This window comes from Fragaria vesca, linkage group LG1 (assembly GCF_000184155.1).
Source record: "Fragaria vesca subsp. vesca linkage group LG1, FraVesHawaii_1.0, whole genome shotgun sequence".
NCBI classification, from domain to species: domain Eukaryota; kingdom Viridiplantae; phylum Streptophyta; class Magnoliopsida; order Rosales; family Rosaceae; genus Fragaria; species Fragaria vesca.
In genome coordinates this window covers 14,014,450-14,036,122 of record NC_020491.1, presented here as the reverse complement: position 1 = coordinate 14,036,122, position 21,673 = coordinate 14,014,450, and the positions used below count along the sequence as shown (strand labels likewise).

General features: G+C 37.7%; 4 protein-coding genes across 4 annotated transcripts in view; all 4 read left to right on the top strand.

Annotated features, from left to right (window-relative positions):
• LOC101305108 overlaps positions 1-1,890 on the top strand; it is a 3,862-nt gene extending 1,972 nt beyond the window's left edge. Inside the window, exons 2-4 of the mRNA XM_004288180.1 lie at positions 566-1,069; positions 1,194-1,366; positions 1,475-1,890. Of these exons, the coding sequence (XP_004288228.1) occupies positions 566-1,069; positions 1,194-1,366; positions 1,475-1,723 (926 nt within the window). The 3' untranslated portion in view covers positions 1,724-1,890. The remainder of the gene's footprint in view (positions 1-565; positions 1,070-1,193; positions 1,367-1,474) is intronic.
• Positions 1,891-2,866: 976 nt separating this feature from the next.
• On the top strand, positions 2,867-5,931 carry LOC101310268. The gene is made up of 4 exons (XM_004289282.1): positions 2,867-3,863; positions 4,715-5,281; positions 5,409-5,581; positions 5,686-5,931. Exons 1-4 carry the CDS (start codon positions 2,867-2,869, stop codon positions 5,929-5,931), a joined length of 1,983 nt encoding a protein of 660 aa, XP_004289330.1.
• Positions 5,932-8,517: 2,586 nt separating this feature from the next.
• Positions 8,518-11,460, top strand: LOC101304809. The gene is made up of 3 exons (XM_004288179.1): positions 8,518-8,826; positions 9,020-10,202; positions 10,908-11,460. Exons 2-3 carry the CDS (start codon positions 9,095-9,097, stop codon positions 11,222-11,224), a joined length of 1,425 nt encoding a protein of 474 aa, XP_004288227.1. The 5' UTR covers positions 8,518-8,826; positions 9,020-9,094; the 3' UTR covers positions 11,225-11,460.
• A 3,321-nt stretch (positions 11,461-14,781) lies between these two features.
• On the top strand, positions 14,782-19,171 carry LOC101309976. The gene is made up of 6 exons (XM_004289281.1): positions 14,782-14,929; positions 15,091-16,838; positions 17,544-17,683; positions 17,807-18,212; positions 18,360-18,529; positions 18,644-19,171. The coding sequence occupies exons 2-6, from the start codon at positions 15,107-15,109 to the stop codon at positions 18,908-18,910; spliced, it is 2,715 nt and encodes a 904-aa protein (XP_004289329.1). The 5' UTR covers positions 14,782-14,929; positions 15,091-15,106; the 3' UTR covers positions 18,911-19,171.
• Positions 19,172-21,673: the final 2,502 nt, after the last annotated feature.

Below are 21,673 nucleotides of genomic sequence, written 5' to 3'. Positions count from 1 at the left end.
CTATATATATATATATATATATTTTTTTTTTTTTTTTACTTTCAGGCATTGTTTAAATATAAGTTAAAGGTGACCTGAGCTGATATGATGCAAATGATTATTGTTTTTCTTATTCAGTAGGTAAACAATTTCTCCTTTTGCTAGCCTGATAATCATGAACTGTTTCCGTTGCCCCTAACTTACAAATATGCCGTTTAACACTTCTAGCATCTGTTGAATTTCTTACACTTTTTCTTATTACTAAGTGGACATATCTTGTGGGATATGCTCTCTTGTGCACCACTTCACCATAGATGTAATTTTGGAAAGTATGTATATATCTCTAAATTGGTGATTCTGAACTTCTGATAGTCTGCCTTCAATTTCCTCACAAATACCATCTGAGGCTTGATATATGCAACTCAGCATGTTTTTGTTGATCTTTAGTTTTGTTTGCTAGGATTTGACCAGAACAGTTTTGCACATTATTAGGCCTCCACAACTCAGCATGCATTCTATTCACTGGAAACTTGCGTATACATTAATCGTGAACTAACTGCTTTTTTTTATTATTGCAAATTCATAGGGACCAGCATCATATCATCCCTTATCAAGACAGAGGAACCAGAATCTTCACTGGCTATAAATGCTGCAACTCTCTCTTTTCCGAATTCGTCTTCCCAGAATGACATGTCCGCTTTTCTTTCATTGGTCTCTGACCCAGCAGCACATGTCTTGAATGGAGTGCGTGGATCATTTTCTCGTTACTGGACAAATGAAGATGTTCGTTTCAAAGAACATATTATGTTGAATAACATGGCTTGGTTCAAGTGTCTAACGGTTGTCTCACGGCATATTGAACCTCAAGTGAAAGAAGATGCAAAACATCTAGCAGCCGAATGGAAAGCAAAGATGATAGGCAATACTGAAAATTCAGTTGGGACTTTAGGATTTTTGATGTTTATATCTACATATGGCTTGGTTTGTTCATTGGATACAGAGGAGACTATAAACCTTCTTGGGGTGGTATCTCAGAATAAGCGGGCTTTAGATTTTTGTCACACACATGGTTTTGCAGAAAAGATCGCTGGTAATTCTGGACATGCTTTTTACATTGTCAGGTTTTACAGGGAATATTATGCAGTTCAGTTTTTGTGACTATTTTAATTCGATTCATTTTGATGACCCCTACAATTTGGTTTTGTGTGATGCAGATTTTATTCGGAATCTGATAGAAAGGAAGCAAGTGATGGATGCTATTGGATTTATTTGCACCTTCAACTTAGCAGACAAGATCCCTGTAATACCACTCTTAAAACAATATGTGGAGGATGCAAAGAAGTGTTCAGAAGTAACTTGGAGCTTAAAGGAACTTCATGAGGAAAAGGTACCGTGGCTCTTCTTTAGATATTTCATTTCTGTTTCTTACACTGTTAAGTCTAAGACCATCCTTAATGTAAATATACATCTATTCACTGGTTACTTTTGATCACAGGTTAAGATTGTAGACAACCACATAAGTGATCTAAGAGCTGGAAAGCAATGCATCCAAGAATACAGTCTCGAGTCCGAAGACCCATATGCAGACATTGACATGCAAATAGCTCAGCTGGAAATACTGAAGGATAATTGGAGACGCTCGGCACCAACTCTTGGCTCCAATATTGCTGAATCACAAGTGCAGAGAAAAAGAAAGAAGCCTAATACTAGTAGTTTTGCCTGTGAATTTCCATCACAACAGTAGCATAAACTAATAGTAGTGTTTGGTGCTACTAGACCCTAGCAGATGAAGTTGCCACACAGTGTCTCTTTTGGATGAAGCTAGTATATATCCTAGTGAGAAGTGAGAACGTGTTCCATTTCATTAGATGGTGCTTTCGAACACGGAACAAGACGGGAAGGTCTTGCAGGCGTTTTTATGTGATGATGAATACATACATGCATGGCTAGCTAGAACCATTATCTCGGTGGTAATATGTTTCGTTTCAATATATATGATGCTTAAATTTCTATAATCATTTTGATGAATATTTTGTTTTGTCCATCATCAAAAGTATAGGTTCGTCTAGATCATAGTCTGAAGCTGCCAGTCATGGCAACAACTATATAGGACCAGAATGTATCCAAATTTTAGTTTAGGACACTCACAATTGTACTGATCTGACACTCTGATGCAACTCTGTGATATACCTTCTGTCTAAGAGAAGTTCATATTCTTGACCAACTTTCTTGTACACATCTAGGAACCCTAGAGATATGCTCATAGTTCACTGAAGCACATTTTCCTTGTTAGTTGGGGTATTCCAGGCTAGGAAGCTGTGTTAATTATCCGCTGGACTTCGATCGCCGAATCTCAATAGACTTTGTTGCATGTCGCCTAAATCTCATCAGACCTCGTCGAAACCTCACTAGACTTTGATGGATGTCGCCCGAGTCTCATCAGACCTTGTCAAACTTTAGAAGTTATTTACTCATACCAACAACAAACTACTAGTACTGCTAGTAGTACAAAATACTTTTCCTAGTCCAACTTGGTAAACCCAACTTCAAGTCACATTTTTTTTTGATCGGATAAACAAGTCAAATGCTACAACGTCTGAGTCGAACTCACAACCTTCAACTTTTTCAAAGAGAATACTATGTCAGTAGACCAATTGATACTAGGCTTAAGACTTTTAAAGAGAAGACTGTGTCAGTAGGCCAATTGGTACTCGGTCAGACATTTCTCATATCAAGAAACAAAAGAAATAATAGAAAAAAATTAGACACGTGTCATTTGGGGGAGTAGGCTGATGTTTCTATAGGTTGGTCACTTCATTACTTCACTCTGAAAGTTGGAGAATTCTTGGTTTTTAGAATTAGGGTTTTTAAGAGAAAGGAGTCAAAAATGGAAGAGAAGTTCTCCGAGCTGAACCACAACCCTATGTCCGAGTCCTTCGAGACTCTTCGAGGCCGCTTGAAGCAAATGGGGGACCAGTTCGTCTCGACCCGGGCCGCGCTCCAGACCCGGTTCGAGGAGCTCCGGAGCCGCGAGGAGGCAATCGGGCGCCGGGAGAAGCTTCTGGAAGAGAAAGAGTCCGGGTTTAGGTCGAAGGAGTCGGAGCTGGAGGCAATCGAGGAGGCCATTACAGAGAAGCTTCTGGATTTCGAGGAAGGTAAGACTCGTTTGGAAAGTCTTGGAATTTTGATTAGGGAGAAAGAGATGGAGTGTGATTTGATGCGTAATCGAGTCGAAAAGGGGGCTAGGGATTTGGCTAGGGTTGAGGAAATGGTGAGGAAATGTATGGAGGATTGGAGGTGTATGGTGGAATTGAAAGAGAGGGAGCTTGAGGAGGGGCTGTTTGAGAAGCTTAGATTGAAAGAGGAATTGTTAGAACCAAATATGGAGGAGCTTCGTGTTATCGCGAATGATGTGCAAGAGTGCATCAATGAAGCTCAGAGGAAGGAGAGGGAACTGGAATCGAAAGCTAAGGAACTTGAGTTGGCTGAGGTGAGGGTGAACGAGTGCCGAAATGAGGTTCAGTGGAAAGAGAGACGAGTGGAGTCGGCTGAGAGGAGGGTTGAGGAACGGCGCAATCAGGTGGAATTGAAAGAGAAGCATTTGTGTTCGATGGAGAAGTTGATAGAAGATAACAAAAAGGGTTTGGACTTGCTCATGAAGACTGCAGAGAAGCGCCAGAAAGACTTGGAATCACTCCAGAAGTCGGTGGAAGTGCGTGAAAGGAATTTGGATTTGGTGTCTGATGAACTTAAAAGGAAAGAGAGGGAACTTCAACAGCAGGCTGAAGCGCTTAAATTGAAGCGTGCGCAGTTTGATTCTCAAGTGACGATTCAGCAGTTGGAATATATGCCTGGGGATAACAATGCAATTATTCCCTCACCTGGTAATTATTTCTTAGGCTTCATGTTTGGATTGGTGTCTAGGTATCATATATGTCACATATATTCTATGAAATATTGATGTCTTGGCATGTAGGACCTACTCTTTCAAGAAAAAGAAAAGGGATAACTGAATGTTTATAGCTGTTGCATTGTGGGGTTGCATTTCCTTTTGTCCCAACTATATAGGTCCAGCAAATATTAGAAATATGATTAAGGAACTCTTGTACAATTGCATTATAGAGCAGCATAGTAGAGTACTATTCACTTTATGAAGTTTTTGCAAGCACTGATTGTTAATCTTATTCAGAAAGTTGTCCTTTGAGAGTAAGAGCTAGTCGATTATAAAGAGTTTTCTATGTTTCTATTATTCTAGAACTATGTTGTTTAAGGCTATTAGCATTTCTTGATCTAGAGTTTATCTTCTAATTAGGCTCTCAGTGGACATATCTTGTGCTACTGCTTATGTTCTTCTTGCGATGCCATTTCATAAGATCTCAAAATTGGTGTTTTAGGCAGTCTTTTCTGTTCAAATGAGAATGACCCGTCCACTGTAGATATTCATAAATACCAAGTGATTTTTAAAATATACAAAACAGCCAGTAAATGTTCTTAATTTTGCTTGGTATGATATAACCATTCCACCCCAACTTCTTTTCTTTCATCTGCGAGAGAATGTCTCTAATTCACTCTCTTTCTTTGCATGGGAAAAGACTTTTGTCATTGATATTAGGCGGGTTCCCACTTGAGTCGATGCACAAGTAGTACAATGGTGCCAACTTATTTTGATATGTTAAATTTAAATACTCACTGACCTGTTTACTGCCAATTGTTTGTTTCTATTGCAATTGCACAGTGACCAACATCATTTCTTCCCTTGTCAAAGCGGAGGAACCAGACTCTTCACTTCCCAAAAATTCAGCAAGTTTAGTTTTCTCAAATCTTCAACCAATTGCCACCAGTGATGAAGGATATGTCCCAGGGTTTCTAAATAAGAATTCAAGTGGGAATAATTTCATACAGAATGCATTGGCTAACTCTCTTCGGTTGGTACCAGACCCAGCTAAACTTGTGTTGAATAACATGCAAAAATCCCTTGTTCAGTACTTAACAAATGGATACTTTGAAGAAAGTTTAATGTCAGGTAACATTTCCATATTGATGGAGCTAATGAGTATGTCCCCAAATATAGGATCTCATCTGAAAGTAGATGCAACATATCTAGCACTCAAGTGGAAGATAAAGATGACAGGCAATTCCGAAAATTCAGTGGAGAGTTTGGCATTCTTGTTGTTTCTAGCTACTTATGGAATTCTTTATATGTTGAATGAAGATGAGATTGTAAAGCTTCTTGGGTTGATTTCTCAGAATAAAAGGGCTGGAGAATTATGTCAGACACCTGCTTTTGCAGTTATGATTGCCGGTAAGTTTCTGGTGTGTCATGTTTTATCGTTTGATTTCTGTAACTTCAGCCGCTGATAATATGCAATTCTCTTGAGGAACTTCTTTCCAGTTTGATGGACCCTACAATATTTCTGTACAAATAACAGATCTTATTCGCAATCTTATTGAAAAGAAGCGGCTGCTTGAGGCTGTTAAATGTATTTGCATGTTCAAGTTAAGTGACAAGCTCCCTCTAGTACCACTTCTAGAAGAGTATGTGCGGGAGACAATGAAGTGTTCTGAAGCAATTTGTGGGTTAAGGAATACTCCTGATGAAAAGGTACCCAGTTAGCTCTTTGGAATTTCAATTCTTGCTTCTTAAATAGTTATAAGTACCATCTTTATTGCCAATATACATCTTCCAATGCTTGCTTTTGATCACAGGTCAAGTTTTTAATAAACCAAATAGCTGATGCTAGAGTTTTGGTTCAATGCCTCAAAGATTACAACCTTGGATACCTGTCCAATGTCATTCAAATACTAATAGTTCAGCTGGAAACACTGGAAGAGAGTTGGAGACTTTTCTTGCCTCATCTTTGTCCCAGCATTGTTGGGCAACAAGAGCACAGGAAAAGAAAGAAGCATAACAATAGCACTTATGATCCTGAGAGTCATTCACAACAGCCGTGAGAAGTAAAGTTTGTCATTCGTGATCCTAGAACCTAGTATAAATCTGCCACTGGTGGTGAGGACAGAATGTGTGGCTAGCTAATTCTTAGTACAAAGTAACGGCTATAGTTTAGCATTGCCTCTTATTATACTGATGGCATGACTTTTGTGGAATTGCTTCCCTTTTGGAGAAGCATGTATATTTTGGCCGACAAGAACGTAGGAATCCTAGAAACAGATGGAGGGACTCATAGTAACTGTTAGTTTGGGCAGTCTTAGCTTGTGTTTGATTCCAGGTTATGATGTTTAATGTTAATTACGGCTAGTATAGCTCATGAGCCTGCACTTCATGTACCTATCTTTGTTATATTGATATGACCATGATCGTTTTGGTGCAGAATCTCTTGGCTTTTTTGTTACTTCTGATTAACATTTGTTTCCAGAACACTTGCATTTGTTACTCTGTTTTAGTGATCCTCCCTGAAATCACGTCTGTTCAACGGTCATGCATGATCTCAGCGCTGTGTTCTGCACTTCTGAAAAGTGTATTCTAAAAACTTCGAGAACCAAATTCATTGTTGTACAAAAATGTAACCATTAACCTCACACGCTTCACTAGTGTTCCTTCGGTCCTACGTGTACTAGTCACAACACAAGCATCTCAGGCGCCTTGGGACTCCTTTACAGTACCTGTCTCTCCTTTACAAACCATAAAGCTTTTTTGTCAATACCGATATACACACGGGTAGTACCAATGAAACTCCATTTATAAAAATAAAATTATAAGGAACCAGAATCGATGCACAAATTGAAGGCAGACTTGACAGCAAAAAGGTACTCCAAAGCCCAAACGGAGGGCAGATAATCTTCTGTCCCCAAATTATCTGTCTCCTTCCCTGTCTCCTAATAGATTATTGACACCTGTCCAATAATATATAAACCTCTCAAACACCACCGTTTGCTCTCATTGCTTCCAAAAAACAAAACTTTATTGTTTTTTGTTTATTCAACATTAAAATTGATTTATTTATCATCTCCCTTATTTCTGGTTATCCCCATTCCATAGTTCAAGAAGAACACATACAAAATCAATATCCTTGTCTGCAACGGTATGTTGGCCCCGTTCGGAATCGTCCCTCTCGTTGAAGATTAAGATCTAACTTTATATCCATGATTCTTAGACTAATACTAAAATTTGTGAGAGGTGTTCCAAGATCTTGGTCAATCAGATCCATATTAGACTTGATTAAACTATAAAGCCTCACCGGTTCAAGATAAACCTAAGTTTTGATATATTGTATCCAGCAAGTGACAAAGTCAAACCCAGATCTTGATCTAGAACCTAGTGCTTCATGTCATGGTCGTTGAAGAAGAAAATGGTTGACTGAATCAGAGTGTGATTTGGCGAGACTGTCGTCAATAATAAGAGAGATGGAATCGACAAGGACCTTGTCGATTGCTTTGATAAATTTTCAAGGGATTTCGTTGCACTCCTAGGCATTTAATTTATTTCTCAGTTTTTTGAATTGGATTTTGGTGGGTTGCACATATAGTAAACGGAGCTAAACCACTGTGATCTGAGTTGGTCTGAAATGCGTAGGTGTCAAGAGATGAATGGAGAGACAGGGGAGGAGACAGGGAATTGGAGACAGAAGATTTGCACCCCAAACGGAGTTGGTAACGAAGGAGTAGTTCTGTAATTTTAGGCCATCACGGTAACTGGCTGATTTTATAGCAAGAAAGAAACGCATAACCAAAACACGAAGTAAAATATCGACGATCATGAAAATTTCGATGGTTTGAAGAAAAAAAATCCCGATAGATATATCGAGATAATATCGAATATCGATAGAAATCTTACCAAATTTTATCTAAAAGTTGTATATTCGACAAAAAATATACTAAATATAAAATATCAGAAAGATATGAAAATTAATATCGGTATTGTAAAAAACGAAAATTTCGAGGAAATTTCAAAGTTATTTTGGATATTTTACTCCTTGAACCAAAGACTAAAATATCGGTTTTCGAGGAAACTTCGACCTCCCAAAAAAGAGATATTTAGATGAAAATATATGAAAGTATCGATATAAATAAAATTTAAAATAAAAAGACTAAAAGAACGTGAAAACATATGTACATATTGTATATCAAAATGTTCAGCTTAGTAATCAAATAGCTACTTAGCAGGAGTGGTTGAGGATGTTAGCAATAACCTTGACAATCAAGGTGGAAATTTCCATTATTTCTCACGATATTACCATGGTATTTGGAATTCGCACGTAGAAAATAGTGTCCTCGTAACATTATAATGTTGTAAACCAGAAAAAAATTAAAAAAATAATAAATAAATAAATAAAAAAATTTAAAAAAAATGGCTCACCGCTCACCGAAGCTGTGACCCTAAATTGTCAGTCTCATCCCACTCGAGATTCGAAATTTGAACTGGTCTAAAGTGAGGGGTGACGCACAAGGCCACCCACAAGGTCTCGTCCTTTCAGACCTCGTAAATTACCATATTACCCATTTCCCATACGTTGTAAGGGATAATGCTTGTTTAGGTTTTTGTTGTTGAATATAGAACTCTGAACTGTGAAGCCGTCCAAGCTCTTTCTCCACAACCACCAGAATAAATCCTCTCTGCATGACATAGAAAACGTTTTCTTCCCCCAGATCAACCTCCAAATTTGAATTCATTGTTTTCTGATCTTTCTTTCCTTGTACTTTTCTTCTTCGATCTGTTCACATTTCGAAAAACATCATCCCGTCATCTTTTATCTTCTTCTTATTCATGCCCAAAGTTTCATCCCAAAACTGCAATAGAGATGTTTCCTACCTCAAGTCTTCAACCCTCCAAATGGGTATCTGCTCAAAAGCTTGAAACTTTTCATTTCTGGATAGCCCAATTTTCCAAAGGTACTGTCTTTTTCTCTTCAACTGCTTGTACTCTTTTGTTTCTTCCATGGTTTTAGTTACTATGCATTTGGTTGTAAACTTTTTGGACTAATTTTGTGGGTACATTATTCTTCTTTGTTTTTGGTGATGCACTTGTGTGTTATGGGTGGTTTTGGTTTTCTTATATAAAGTAATTGCAACGTATATGATGCAGATTAGGTGTTTGAAAAAAAAGGTTTTGGTGTTATTGAAGGCTTGAAGAGTAGGTTTTAGTTAGTGGGTAAACACAATGGAGGAGGTAGGCTTGAATTTGGAAGAATGGAAGTTGGAGGTGTGCAAGCTCGAAAAGGCCTTTAAGAATTGCCTTTCCAGTTGCAATAGGATTGAAGATTGCTTCAGCTCAACCCGGAAATCGTTAGAGACTAAAACCCAAGAGCTTAAGGCCCGGGAGGAGGCAATCGGGCTCCGAGAGAAGCAGTTGGCAGAGACAGAGTTTAACTTTCAGTCCCTGTGGGGAATTAGGGAGAAGGAGTTGGATGCAATTGAGGAGGTGGTTACACAGAAGCTAGTACAAGTTGATGAAGTTACGACTGAGTTGGATCGTGTTAGTTTACTGGTTGAAGAAAAGAGGCAGGAGCTTGATACTAAAGAGAAGCGGTTTTTGGAAGTTGACAAGTTGGTTAGAGAAAATGAAAAGGAATGTGATTTGATCCAAAACCGTATTAAAGAGAGGAAGAGGAATTTGAGGAGGCTTGAGAAGGTTAGTGGGGAAATGGATGTGAAAATGAAAAGTTTTGGGGAAATGGATGAGAAAATGAAAAGTTTTAGATTGCTTGAGAAATCCATGGAGGATTGGTGCCGTACGCTTGACTTGAAAAAGAAGGAACTTGAGGGATCCTCTGAGAAGCTTGAGTTGAAAAAAGGGTTACTGAATCAAACTGTTGGAGAATTAAATGTTCTTGATGACAGGGTCAACTGCTGCCTCGATGAAGTTCAAAGGAAAGAGAGGGAACTTGAACTGAAAGAGATACAAGTTGAATCAAAAGTTGAGGTGCTCAAGTTGACAGAGATGAGGGTCGACAAACGCCTCTATGAAGTTGAATTGAAAGAAAAAAATCTTGATTCACTGAAGAAGTCAGTAGATGAAGAGAAAAAATGTTTGGTGTCACTCAGTAAGATTGCTGAAGAGCGCAAAAAGCATTTGGAGTCGCAGCAAAAGTTGGTAAAAGAGCGCGAAAAGTGTTTGGATTCCCTATCGGATGACCTTGAGAAGAAAATGAAGGGACTTCATCAACTGGCCAAAGACCTTAAATCAAAGATACAGTCTGATTGTCAATTGAACACTGAGCAATCTGAACATACTCCTGGGGCTAACAATGAAGCAATTCCTAAATCTGGTAATAATGGTGTGTGCATCATTTTTTTACATTGTTGTCCACATGTTAAAACTGATTTCTTTAAAATATCGGTGTTGTCTTCCCATATAAGAAGAAAATTGAAAGGCTGAATGAGTTTGGTTCTCGCATTTTTGTATAGCATTGGCTGCATTCCCTCTTTTCCATAACTCATAGGTTAAACAAAGACTGGAGTTGTGCTTTTGCATTTTAGAGCAGCATAGTATGGTAGTCACCCGCTTTAAAAAGTTGTTGCTAAGCAGTGAGTTTTGGAATTATTTAACAATTGTCCTTCTAGGCCTGCATATTATAACATTTTCCTGCTTCCTATTTAACTATGTATATGCATTTCAAAAAGAAAAATGAACTATAATATCTAATGCTGTTACCAATTAATCATCTTTGACTAGTTCTTCTTGTTACATTTTCAGTTCAGTGGACATATCTTCTGCTACGCATGTTCTTCATTTTGATACTATTAATCTTTGATACTTGAAAATTTTGCATACACAAAATCGGTGTTTAGGCCGGCTGTCTTGAATTTTCTCATAAATACCATCTGATGTTTGAAATATGCAAACATAAACCTCAATATCTCATGTTTATTATTAGTTTTGTTTGCTCATAATTATGTTTGACATGTTAAATTATAGGCCAATTGCTCACTAACCTGTACCTGCCATTTCTTTGTATCTATTGCAATTGCAGTCACCAACATCATTTCTTCCCCTGCCAAAAAGGAAAAACTAAAATCGTCTCTGGCCACAAATTCAGCCATTTTTCTTTCTTCCAATCTCGATGACTCCGAATTCCCATCCACAGACATTGAATCGCAAGTAGTTCAGCTGGCAAAAAAGGTGAAATGGAGACTTTTGGCACCATCTGTTGGTTCTAATGAACACAAAGAACAGAGAAAAAGGAAAGAACCTGATAATTTGACTTATTCTCGAAGAGTTTCAACCAGGAAAGAACCTGATAATTTGACTTATCATCGAAAAAGAGTTTCAACCAGGACAGCAATTTAAGCATCTTCTGGTTCCTAGAATGAAGCCATTCATGGTAACTATTTAACACCAAAATGTAGCCTAATTCTCAAGACACCTTTTTCAGTGCAAAGTTCTCATTATAGTTTGGGAGACACCCCTGATGATGATTGTGAGATTGCTGCCATTGTGGAGAAGCATGTATAATATATGTAGACTGACTTGACTTTCATGTATGAAGTTAGAAACCTTTGACATGATGAGAAGTACTTGAAAAATTGTGGAGCCATGATTTAATTTCAGTTGGGAATATAATTGGTTTCTGCATAGCATAGAAATGTTCTGGAAATTGCAAGGAAGTTTTTCATTCCTGCAATCCATATTGGCATGATATTTCCTTATTCTTATCGACTATATATGTTAACATGTAATATGTTGTCACTTGTCACATAATTTCTGCTTCCTATCATTTCTTAGAGAAGACATGATACTAGAGCATGTTTTTAATGAGTAATGAGGTAATAATGAAGCTGCCAAGTCTCACGGTAGATGCAACATTTCCACCAGAAAGCAAAGATGAGAAGCAGTCTATTATGAAACATTATAATGGCTATTTTTTTCATTTTTTTTTTCATCTGATTTGAAAAAGTAAAATTACAGTACAAACCTATTACAACTTTATAGTTTATACCAATATACCATGGCTGGAAACCTTATAGAGAAAAGGGAAATGGCTGTCAATTGTCTGATGTCATAAATCATTAGCTTGCTGACCTCACAATGTTGTAGATCTGCAAAATCTTTACAAGGAAAAAGATAATAATTTTACCGTACATTCATGTCACTGTAAACACTCTTGATCGAGTTTCTGGGTTAGGTGAAAAAGTTAATAGTATTGACATCTTTCCACATTGAAGACCGTATCCATTTCTGAGAAGCCTCACGCTCAGAAAATGAACTCAGCTTTCTGAATCAGTGGTAAACTTCTCATCTTTAGTCTGAAGTGAAATTGAGAGAGGAGAGATTGAAGGGTTTAAAGGAGTTGATCGGGAAATGTGATGAGGATTGAGGAGGTGAGGCTGAACAAGGCAATGGAGGAGTGGTGCTGTAGGGTTGAGATGAAGGAGAGGGAGGTTATTACTGGTATTTTCCTTGCATTACTCTGATTATGTTCTAGGCTGCTTCTAGTTTCATCTCTATCATCTTACTATGCTTTCTGCTGTTAATGCATTCGCTAATAGTAACTTCTTTAAGTTTGTGATGATGCTATGGGAGTCGGCTTCTCTCTAGCATTTTTATGAGTCCTTCAATTTTATTCACTTACAGGTACTATTCGGATTCTTATTGAGAGAAAGCAGCTGATTAAGGCTGTTCCATTTATCTGCAACTTCAAGCAAAATGACGAGTTTCCCCTGGTGCCACTCTTGAGAGAATATGTGCAAAAGGAGAGTTGCACTGAAATTTTCAGTAAAGACATATCACATGATGAAAAGGTATATTCAACTAGTGCCTTTCTCAATAGATAAATCCAGGACCATCCTGAATTAATGTACATCTCTTGGGGATGAATTTTGCTTTCAGGAAAAGGTTGTAGATGACCGAATAGCTGCTCTAAGAGCTCTGATTCAATGCATTGAAGATCACGGCTTCGAGTCGCATTACCCACCAACTGATATTATGATGGAAATTGAATGGCTTGGGGAGCTAAAGGAGAATCCAAACCTGGTGTTATCTTCAGTCCAGTGTTGAAAAACAAGAGCAGAAAAAAGGAAGGAAGTTCTAGAATTGCTACACCAACATCTCACACATATAAGCTCCGTAAAAGAGCATAACTGCCAAGTTTATTGCCACAGAGAATGCTTGAATAGTGAAACACCTATCTTGTTTCATAGGCTTTCCTACACAATCCTCATATGGTATGGCCTCGAATCATCCTAACCTTACTGATTGAACAACTTTTGTATGTCTACAAATGCTTTATTTTTGTTTGTTTCCAATGCTCCCTATAGTGAGGCATAAACCGTTATTGATGAGGATTGCTTAAACTCTCCAATATTATGCATAGCACGTATCATTTAACAACTCAGTTGATAATGAAACGGTTAGGATTTAAGTTTTCTTTCACAGTGTGTTTGGATGCGGGTGAATTCTCAGAAATTTAATAAAAAATAAGGAATTCTCAATTTCTTAGTACTGTTTCTCTCGTTTGGATTCTTATCCCGTGGAATTAGCAATTTCCACGAGAAAATAATCATGGAATTTAGGAGGTTAATTCCCGATTTTAATTCTTCATAAAATTTGCGTAATTTGTCAATTTCTTTAATTGAGGTTAGTCTGAATACAAATTCTTGTTATTTTAAAACTTTATATCATGAAATCCAAACAATGGATTTCACAATTAATGGAATTTAAATTCATGGAATTGTAATTCCCATGATTTTAAAATTTCTATGAAATTTAAATTCACCTAAACGCATGCAGCATAACAACTATTTAACGCCAACTAACGAAGTCAATTACTGACTTGTCCACGTGTCAGAATCTGACAGTGAAGATATTGTGGGTGCACTATGTAATTTTCGATAGATTAAAATCGAAACAAACGTCAATTCTGAACAGAAACTCATACGCAGGCTTCGCTTCAGATTCAGTAGAACCCGGAACTTGCCGCAAGAATAAGGCACCTCTTAGAATGTAACTTTCATTAACAAAACCAAAACAATTCTTCTCCTGACGCACGTCACTTTTTCAACATGAGTTTACTTCTTCAAAACTTTCACTACTTACTCAAACAAGGTATGGTTTTCCAAGTAAAAACTCACTACGATGCCCCGTCTTAATGGGAACTTTAACCGTGTCTAAAGCATTGTCACGAGCATTAATCTTTGAAGCGAATGATTCCACAAATATTTCGGAAGAATTTGCGAACTAGATGGAAAAGCATGGACGCACTTACAATTCTAGCTGAAAGCAAAGGTGAGAAGCAGTCTATTATGAAACCTTACACTGTTTTATTTTTATTCGATTGGAAAAAGAAAAGTTACACTTAAAAGACAAAAAGCTATTACAGCTTATACCATGATAATCAAAACCGAAAACCTTACGGACAAAAAGATAGTGCTCTATTCAACGTAGTAATAATGTTCATAGAGTCGTCCATGATATGCCCTAGCATCTAACCCAAATTTTTTTTCTCTCCAGACATGCTTGAATTCTATCGCGTTGGAAATGGCTTGTCAATTGTTTAATGTAATGAATCAGTAGCTTGATGACCTCAGACTGTGGTAGATTTGCAACATCTTTATGAGCAAAAAAATAATAATTTTACAGTATTATCATAGCACTGTAAAACACTTCAGTTTCTGGGTTAGGTGAAAAAGTTAATACTATTAACATCTTTCCACATTGAAGACCATATCCATTTCCATGGTTACCATTGATTATTACCACACCACTTCTCTCCCTTTTACTCTGTATAGTAAGATTCCCCACCAATCACCTCCCTTCATTCTCCCCACTCCCAAATCCAACGGTCACAAAACACCCATTTGAATACGGCAAGTCCTTAATAGACTCTGATACCCGCTGAGAAAAATTTCAGAAAAAACATTCATTAGTGTACCAAAACACAAAAAAAGAAAGAAGCAGCCTTTTAGCTTTGATCATCATCCCCGTTTCAGAGAAACCTCACACTCTCACAAGACCAAGCCTTTAGCTCAGAAATGGACTCCGTTTGCTGAATTTGTGGTATTTTTTCATCTTTATTCTGAATTCGTGGTTAAAGTTTTCATTTTTCTACTGAACCAGTGGTAAAGTTTTCATCTTTAGTAAAGTTTGCAACTTTAGTGTGAATTTGTGGTAAAGTTTGCATCTTTGGTCTGAATTTGATGTAAAGTTTTCATCTTTAGGGTTTTTGGGAGGCTAATGATGACGGAGGAGCGGTTTGACCCGACCCGGAACCGGGTCCGGGCCGGGTTCCGGGAGCTGGGAAAGTTGGTGAAGCAGATGGAAGGTGTAGAGGTGAAGCTGAGGTGTGATTCTGAAGCGAAAGCGGTGGAGATTGAAGAAGGTAAGAAGAAACTGAGCTGTCTTGAGTTGAAATTTGAAGAGAAAAATAGAGAGCTTTGTGATAGAGAGAAGAGGATAGAGGAACTTGAGGGGAAGGAGGAAGATGTGAAGGTGAGAGAGGAGAGATTGAAGGGTTTACAGGAGTTGATTGTGAAATGTGATGATGAGGTGAGGCTGAAGAGGGTGAGGATTGATTTGTTACAGAAATCGATGATGGAGTGTTCGAATATATTGGAAGCTAGAGAGAGGAAGATCAGGGAGTGTAATGTGGGTTTCGATTTGCTTAAGAAGTCGATGGAGGAGTGGGGATGTAGAGTTGAGATGAAGGAGAGGGACGTGGAAGGGTTTGTGGTGAAGATGGAGTTGAAGGGGAAAGAAGTGGAGTCAAAAATTGAGGAGCTTGAGTTGATTGAGAAGAGGGTGAAGGATTGTGTTGGTGATGTTGAGTTGAGAGTAGGGCAGTCTGAAGAACTTGAGAAATCGATGCTGAAAGAGAGACAGCAGTTGGATGGAATGCAAGAGTCGGTGCGTGAGGGGGAAAGGAATTTGGATTCAGCTCGAAAGGCAGTGGAAGAGAGGGAGAAGGTTCTGGACTTGCTAGGTCGGAAACTTGAAAGGAAGGAGAAGGAACTTGAAAAGCAGGCCAATGAGGTTAAGTTGAAAGAGAGAGTAGTTAAATCGAGGTTTGAGGAACTTGATTCAAAGGACAAGAGAATGAATGAACTCCTCAATGATGTTCAATTGAAGGAAAAAGGCTTGGAATCATTTAAGGAATCATTACAAAAAGACAGAAAGCATTTGGATTTGCTCCAAGAGTCAACAGCAGAGCGTGAGAAGCAGTTGGATTCACTCCAAAGATCGGTGCAGGATCGTGAAAATAGTTTGCTTTTGTTTCAATCATCGGTACAAGAGCGTGAAAGAAATGTGGATTCACTATCCCATGGACTTCAAAGGAGAGAAAGGGAACTAGAAAAGCAGGCCAAAGAGCTTGAATCAAAGCAGAAACAGTTTGATTTGCAGAGGAAGGGTAAGCATTTGGAACCTAACCTTGCTGCTAGAGATGCCAATGTTGTTTCATCTACTAGTGATCAATCCCGGATCAACATGGATGGTAGAAGCTTACAGTTAGTCATGAATGAGCAAGTGGAAAAAATTGATTCCGCAGGTAGCCTAATATCAGATGTTCTACATGCATCATCAGACCCGGCGAAATTGGTTTTGGATGCAATGGAAGGGTTTTATCCGTCAGATCTTGATGTGGAAAACAGAGACCTTGATCATTTGAGGGTTGTAAGAAAGAGCTGTATTCTTTTGCTACAGCAGTTAAAGAGAATGTCACCAATAATTAATCCTCAGGTGAGAGAAGTAGCAGTGAAATTGGCAGCTGTTTGGGATGAGAAGATGGCAGATACCGCTGATGATGATGATAATAGTTGGGAGGCTTTGGGCTTTTTGCGGCTGATCACTACGTATGAATTGACAAGTAATTATCATTTGAGGGAGCTTCGAATGCTTCTTGATATGGTTTCTCAGCCAGAACAAGTTGCTGAGTTAAGTAGGGCACTTGGTATCACAGATAAGGCCCCTGGTGAGTTCTTTTTGTGTTTCAAAGTCATCTTTCTGTAAGTGTTGCTTATTTTATTACACTGATAACATCCATATCACATATAAGCATTTGATAATGTTTATGGTTGGCCTTAGAAGACCTGCGCTTTAGATGACAAGAGAAAATGAATGTTCATATTTCTTGCATTGTACTGAATATTGCTGGTTACATTCACTATTGGGCATGCCTTATATTCAGCAGTTTACTCCCAGCATCTAAGTTGTAATTTAGCTCAAAAAGTTGCAAGCAAGGAATACATTAGCTTAGTTCATGATGATTATCCTTTTTGGTCATTATATACTTCAAAGATCATAATTTTGCATTGCAAATGATCTGTTGTTTTAGGAACCGAACTCTTCTTGACATGTGTGCCTCCTTTGCTCTTCTTGACATACCATTTCATCGTACGTCTTTTAATTTCAATTTGTGCGAGTATAAATCAGTCTTTTACGCTGTCTATCTTCGACCATAAGTACCACCTCATGGTTGATGTATGTAACAGAAGAATTGTCTTGTTCATCTTTAGTTTTGGTTAAAATATTAAAATGGAATCGCTTAGCAGTTTAGCCAAATCACCAAGTAATACAATCGGCACACAATGGTCTAAATGTAGTGCTTCATATTCAAGTTTATCGACCGACTAACCTTTTTACTTCCTTTTCTGTGTTTCTTATTATACTTGTATAGTGACGAACGTCGTTTCTTCCATAGTCAAGTCTGAGCCATCAGAATCTTCACTGGCTCGAAATGTATCAATCCTTTCTCCTCCAAATAATAGTACACAGAATGAAAGGATTGTTTCACTTTCTTCCATTGCCAAGATTGAGGTACCAGAATCTTTTGGAACTAGAAATTCAACATCTCTTTCTTCACCGAATAATGCTGAGCAACCAGAATCTTCTCTTGCTAGAAATGTAGCAACTCGTTCTTCATTGAATAATTCTTTACAGAAAAACTTCTCGGTGGTTCTTCAATCATCATCAGACCCCGCAAAACTTGCGTTGGATATGATGCAACAGTCTTTTACGTATAACTGGAGTCATAGAGATGTTAGTTCCAAAGAAAGGGTTGTATCGAGTAATATTTCTCTACTGAAGAATCTAATGGGGCTCTCCATACATGTTGGACCTCATCTGAAAGAAAATGCAACAATTCTAGCATCCCAGTGGAGAGAACAGTTGATAGCTGATACTGAGGATTCATTGGAGAGTTTGGGATATTTGCTGTTTATAGCTATGTATGGATTGGTTCCAACCTTACCTGAAGATGAGATTATAATGCTTCTTAGAAGGGTTTCGCAGCATAGACGGTCTCTAGAATTATGTCAGACACATCCTTTCGCAGATTATGTCCCTGGTTAGTTTGTCCAAAATTAGCCTTCATGTTGTGATGTGTATATCCCTGGTCTCCAAACTATTCCTAACTTTTCTTTCTTGGTATGCTTTTCAAGTCTTGATTTTCCTTTTGATGAACCCTACAATTTTTGTTTTCTATGCATTGCAGATTTTATACAGAAGCTTATTGAAAAGAAGCTACTGTTGGAGGCTGTTAAATCTATTTGTGCCTTCAAATTAAATGACAAGCTCCCCCCAGTGCCACTCTTAAGAGAATATGTGGAGGATGTAATGATGTCTGAAGTAATTTGCATGTCACAGATGACACCTGATGAAAAGGTACCTTGTAGCACTTTCTTGGATTTCCATTTACTTCTGTTTAATCAATTACCTCTAGGATTATCCGCAGTGTAAAAATATGATGGCTTTATTCATTTTTATTATTTTTCACAGGATAAGGCTGTGATTTGTATGATAGCTAAGCTAAGAGCTGCCATTCAGTGCATGAAAGATTACAACCTCGAGTCTGAATACTCGAAGACTGTTGAAATCCAAATAGTTCAGCTCGAAATGCTCAAGGAAAAATGGAGAAGTTTGGCGCCCAAAGTTGAACAAGAAGAGAGAAAAAGAAAGAACCCTTGTGCTAGCTCTTCTGCCCCAAAGTCACAACCAGGAAAAGTATCAAAAATCAAAATCATCTTCAGTGGTTCGAAACGCTAATGTGAAGTTCCACTCCTGCGAAACTACGAAGTAACGCTTTACATAGTAATCTGGGATAACCTTCCCTCTGCTAATTGTTGAAGATAGTCTACCATTCACTCCTAATCGTACGCATATCCATGGCACAGCTTTTAGGAAAAAGCTCATATATTTTGAATGAACTGCTGGTAGAAACTAGAAAGTAGAGACCCTTGACATAGGTGAATATGTATGTAGTAGTTCTTTAAATGGTGTCCACTGTTTGTGTAGTATTCCAGGTTAGTCTATGCTGATTTAACTCATCTCTATATTACTAGGTTTGTTGGCTTTAGGTTTTGACCAAGTAGAAAGTATTGACTTTTAGTTCATTCTCAATTTTAATGCATAACCACAAAAGAATCAACCCCAAGCTAGCACAGTTTACTCCAAGCGAGAGAAAAAGGCCTCAAAGATATAGTTGCTGATGGTGATTCTAAACCCAATAGCATTGCATCATCAAACTGCTAGGAGCGAAATAAATTAGAGGCTCATCAGGCTGCTACAGACAAGTCTAATTACATAGCATCATCAGTTCATTACCCAATCCTAAAGTTACTAACAGCAATTTCATTGACAAAATAAAGCATATTTAAGATGAAATAAAGAAGAAGAAACTATAACATAATCACAATGCACAAATAAATAAGGACAAGTTGAACTGGTGCAAGATACATTTCAGCGAAAAAATAAATCTGATCCTCAGTTCTTTATAAATAATCCCAACCATTCAACCAACAACAATATGTGAACAGTCTACTACTTAACTATAATATTGTACATAGTCCTAAAACAGCTGACAATTCGCCACCCTCCGATTCAGCCATCTAAGTTGCCATCTAAATCAGTAACTGTTTCATAAAGCTATTAATCGCATTTTCTCCACAACGCTTGTCATACACATCGATAAATTTGTTTAACATCGTTTGTTGCACTCGGTACTTTTTTAGTTTGCTTGTATTTGTCAACTGTGTTCAATTTGTATACCAATACCGATAGATAGGAGGTATCCTTTCATCATAATAATCCCCATAGCTTCGCAGATGGTGGCCGCCTTCCCTATGAAGTCAATTGTTGTGGCAACCCAATATGATTTAGTTGTATTACCGGACGCCTTGCATAATACATGATCAGGTTGCGGGGTGGCACTGGTATTCTTTCTTGTTAACTCGGCAGCGGCGGAGGTGGCGGATGCGTTGGTGGAGCATGTGCTATCCATCATAAGTTGTGGTAGACTTCTATATGTTATGAGATGATCTAAGGTAGGTCTAAAACCAACTGTTCCAATAGCTCGTATACCAGCTATGAATACTCGGACACAAAACTTGTATCCTCTAGACCGAATTCCATCAAATATAAACGCTTCCAGCTCTTTTGCGGTGGTGGATGAGGCGGCGGAGCATGTACTATCCATCATTGGTTGTGGTAGAGTTCTATATTTAATGAAATAATCTAGGGTGGGTTTAAAGCCAAATGTTTCAATAGCTCGTGTAGCATCTTTGAATCCTCGGCCATAAACCTCGTCAATGTTACACTGAATGCCTACTACTGAAGACTCTCTCAGCTCTTCTGTATATTGAACTTGTTGAATGGTTTTGTGCGAGTTATCGAAACCACTGGAAGGAAACCACTCCAACCATTTGTGTGCCATTACGTCGCATAAACCTTCTTCAGTCGTTCTCTTACAGCCTCCAAAATACGGTATACCTATCAATATTATACAAATCGGCAGGAACACATGTTTTTGAATGATGATCACTAACATATATAATTTTTAGGGGTTTCCAGTTGTAATTTATTTCCTTCCAGTCTAAAAAAACATATATAATCAATTAAGTACACATATAAGTTGATAAACTAAAAAGATAAAATTTCGTTTTCAAACCTTGTCCACGTATCCATGCATGCATCATCTCATGAGCCAAGATCTCTCCTAATTTTATACTGTATATGCACGTACAATTACATGAGATAGATGAATTGCAAAGCAAAAAAATAAAAAATTGAACAGAAATTTAAGAAGAATACTTGACCTAAACATGATCGATATTATAGGATTCATAAACTATATCAAGAACACGTATACATACTCTGGTAAGCCGAACAAAAGTATGATTGTGCGTCCTAGTGCGAGCTTCCAAACCTTTTTGATATCTCCTCCACTTTTCGGATATTTTTGTATCTGTTATAGAAGAAAAGTAATAATTGTTTGATTTACCATTTTAATCCACATATATAACTCAATATGATAAACAAATATAAACCCGATCATCCATATATATAATGATGAACATATAGTTTAAGCTTCATATTACCCCCCTCCTCCATTATATTTAACGGTTTCATTAATGAAGGAGCTTTGAGGGCAGCCGCACCAGACCTTTATTCAAGAAAAAATATATATATATATATATATATATTTAGTTTTGAACACATTAATTGTACTAAATTATTCATTTTTTTCAACTAGATCGATCTAAAATAACGTTTGTAATGCAGTTATCGTTTCATGATATACGGAGACCAAAAAATTGAACAAATTTTGGAGCGTCTAGATCATGCAATTCCATAAAAGAAAAAGAAAACTAATCAAAAATTCAATATTTTTGAGGCTAAATTCTTACCGTTTGAAGAATTCCACTCATGATAAGTCTATATATGATATACGACGGAGAGCAATCCCATATACTGGGAAGGACCACGCCAAGTGTACCATCTGTACTACAAAACGAAAAGGTTAAAACATAT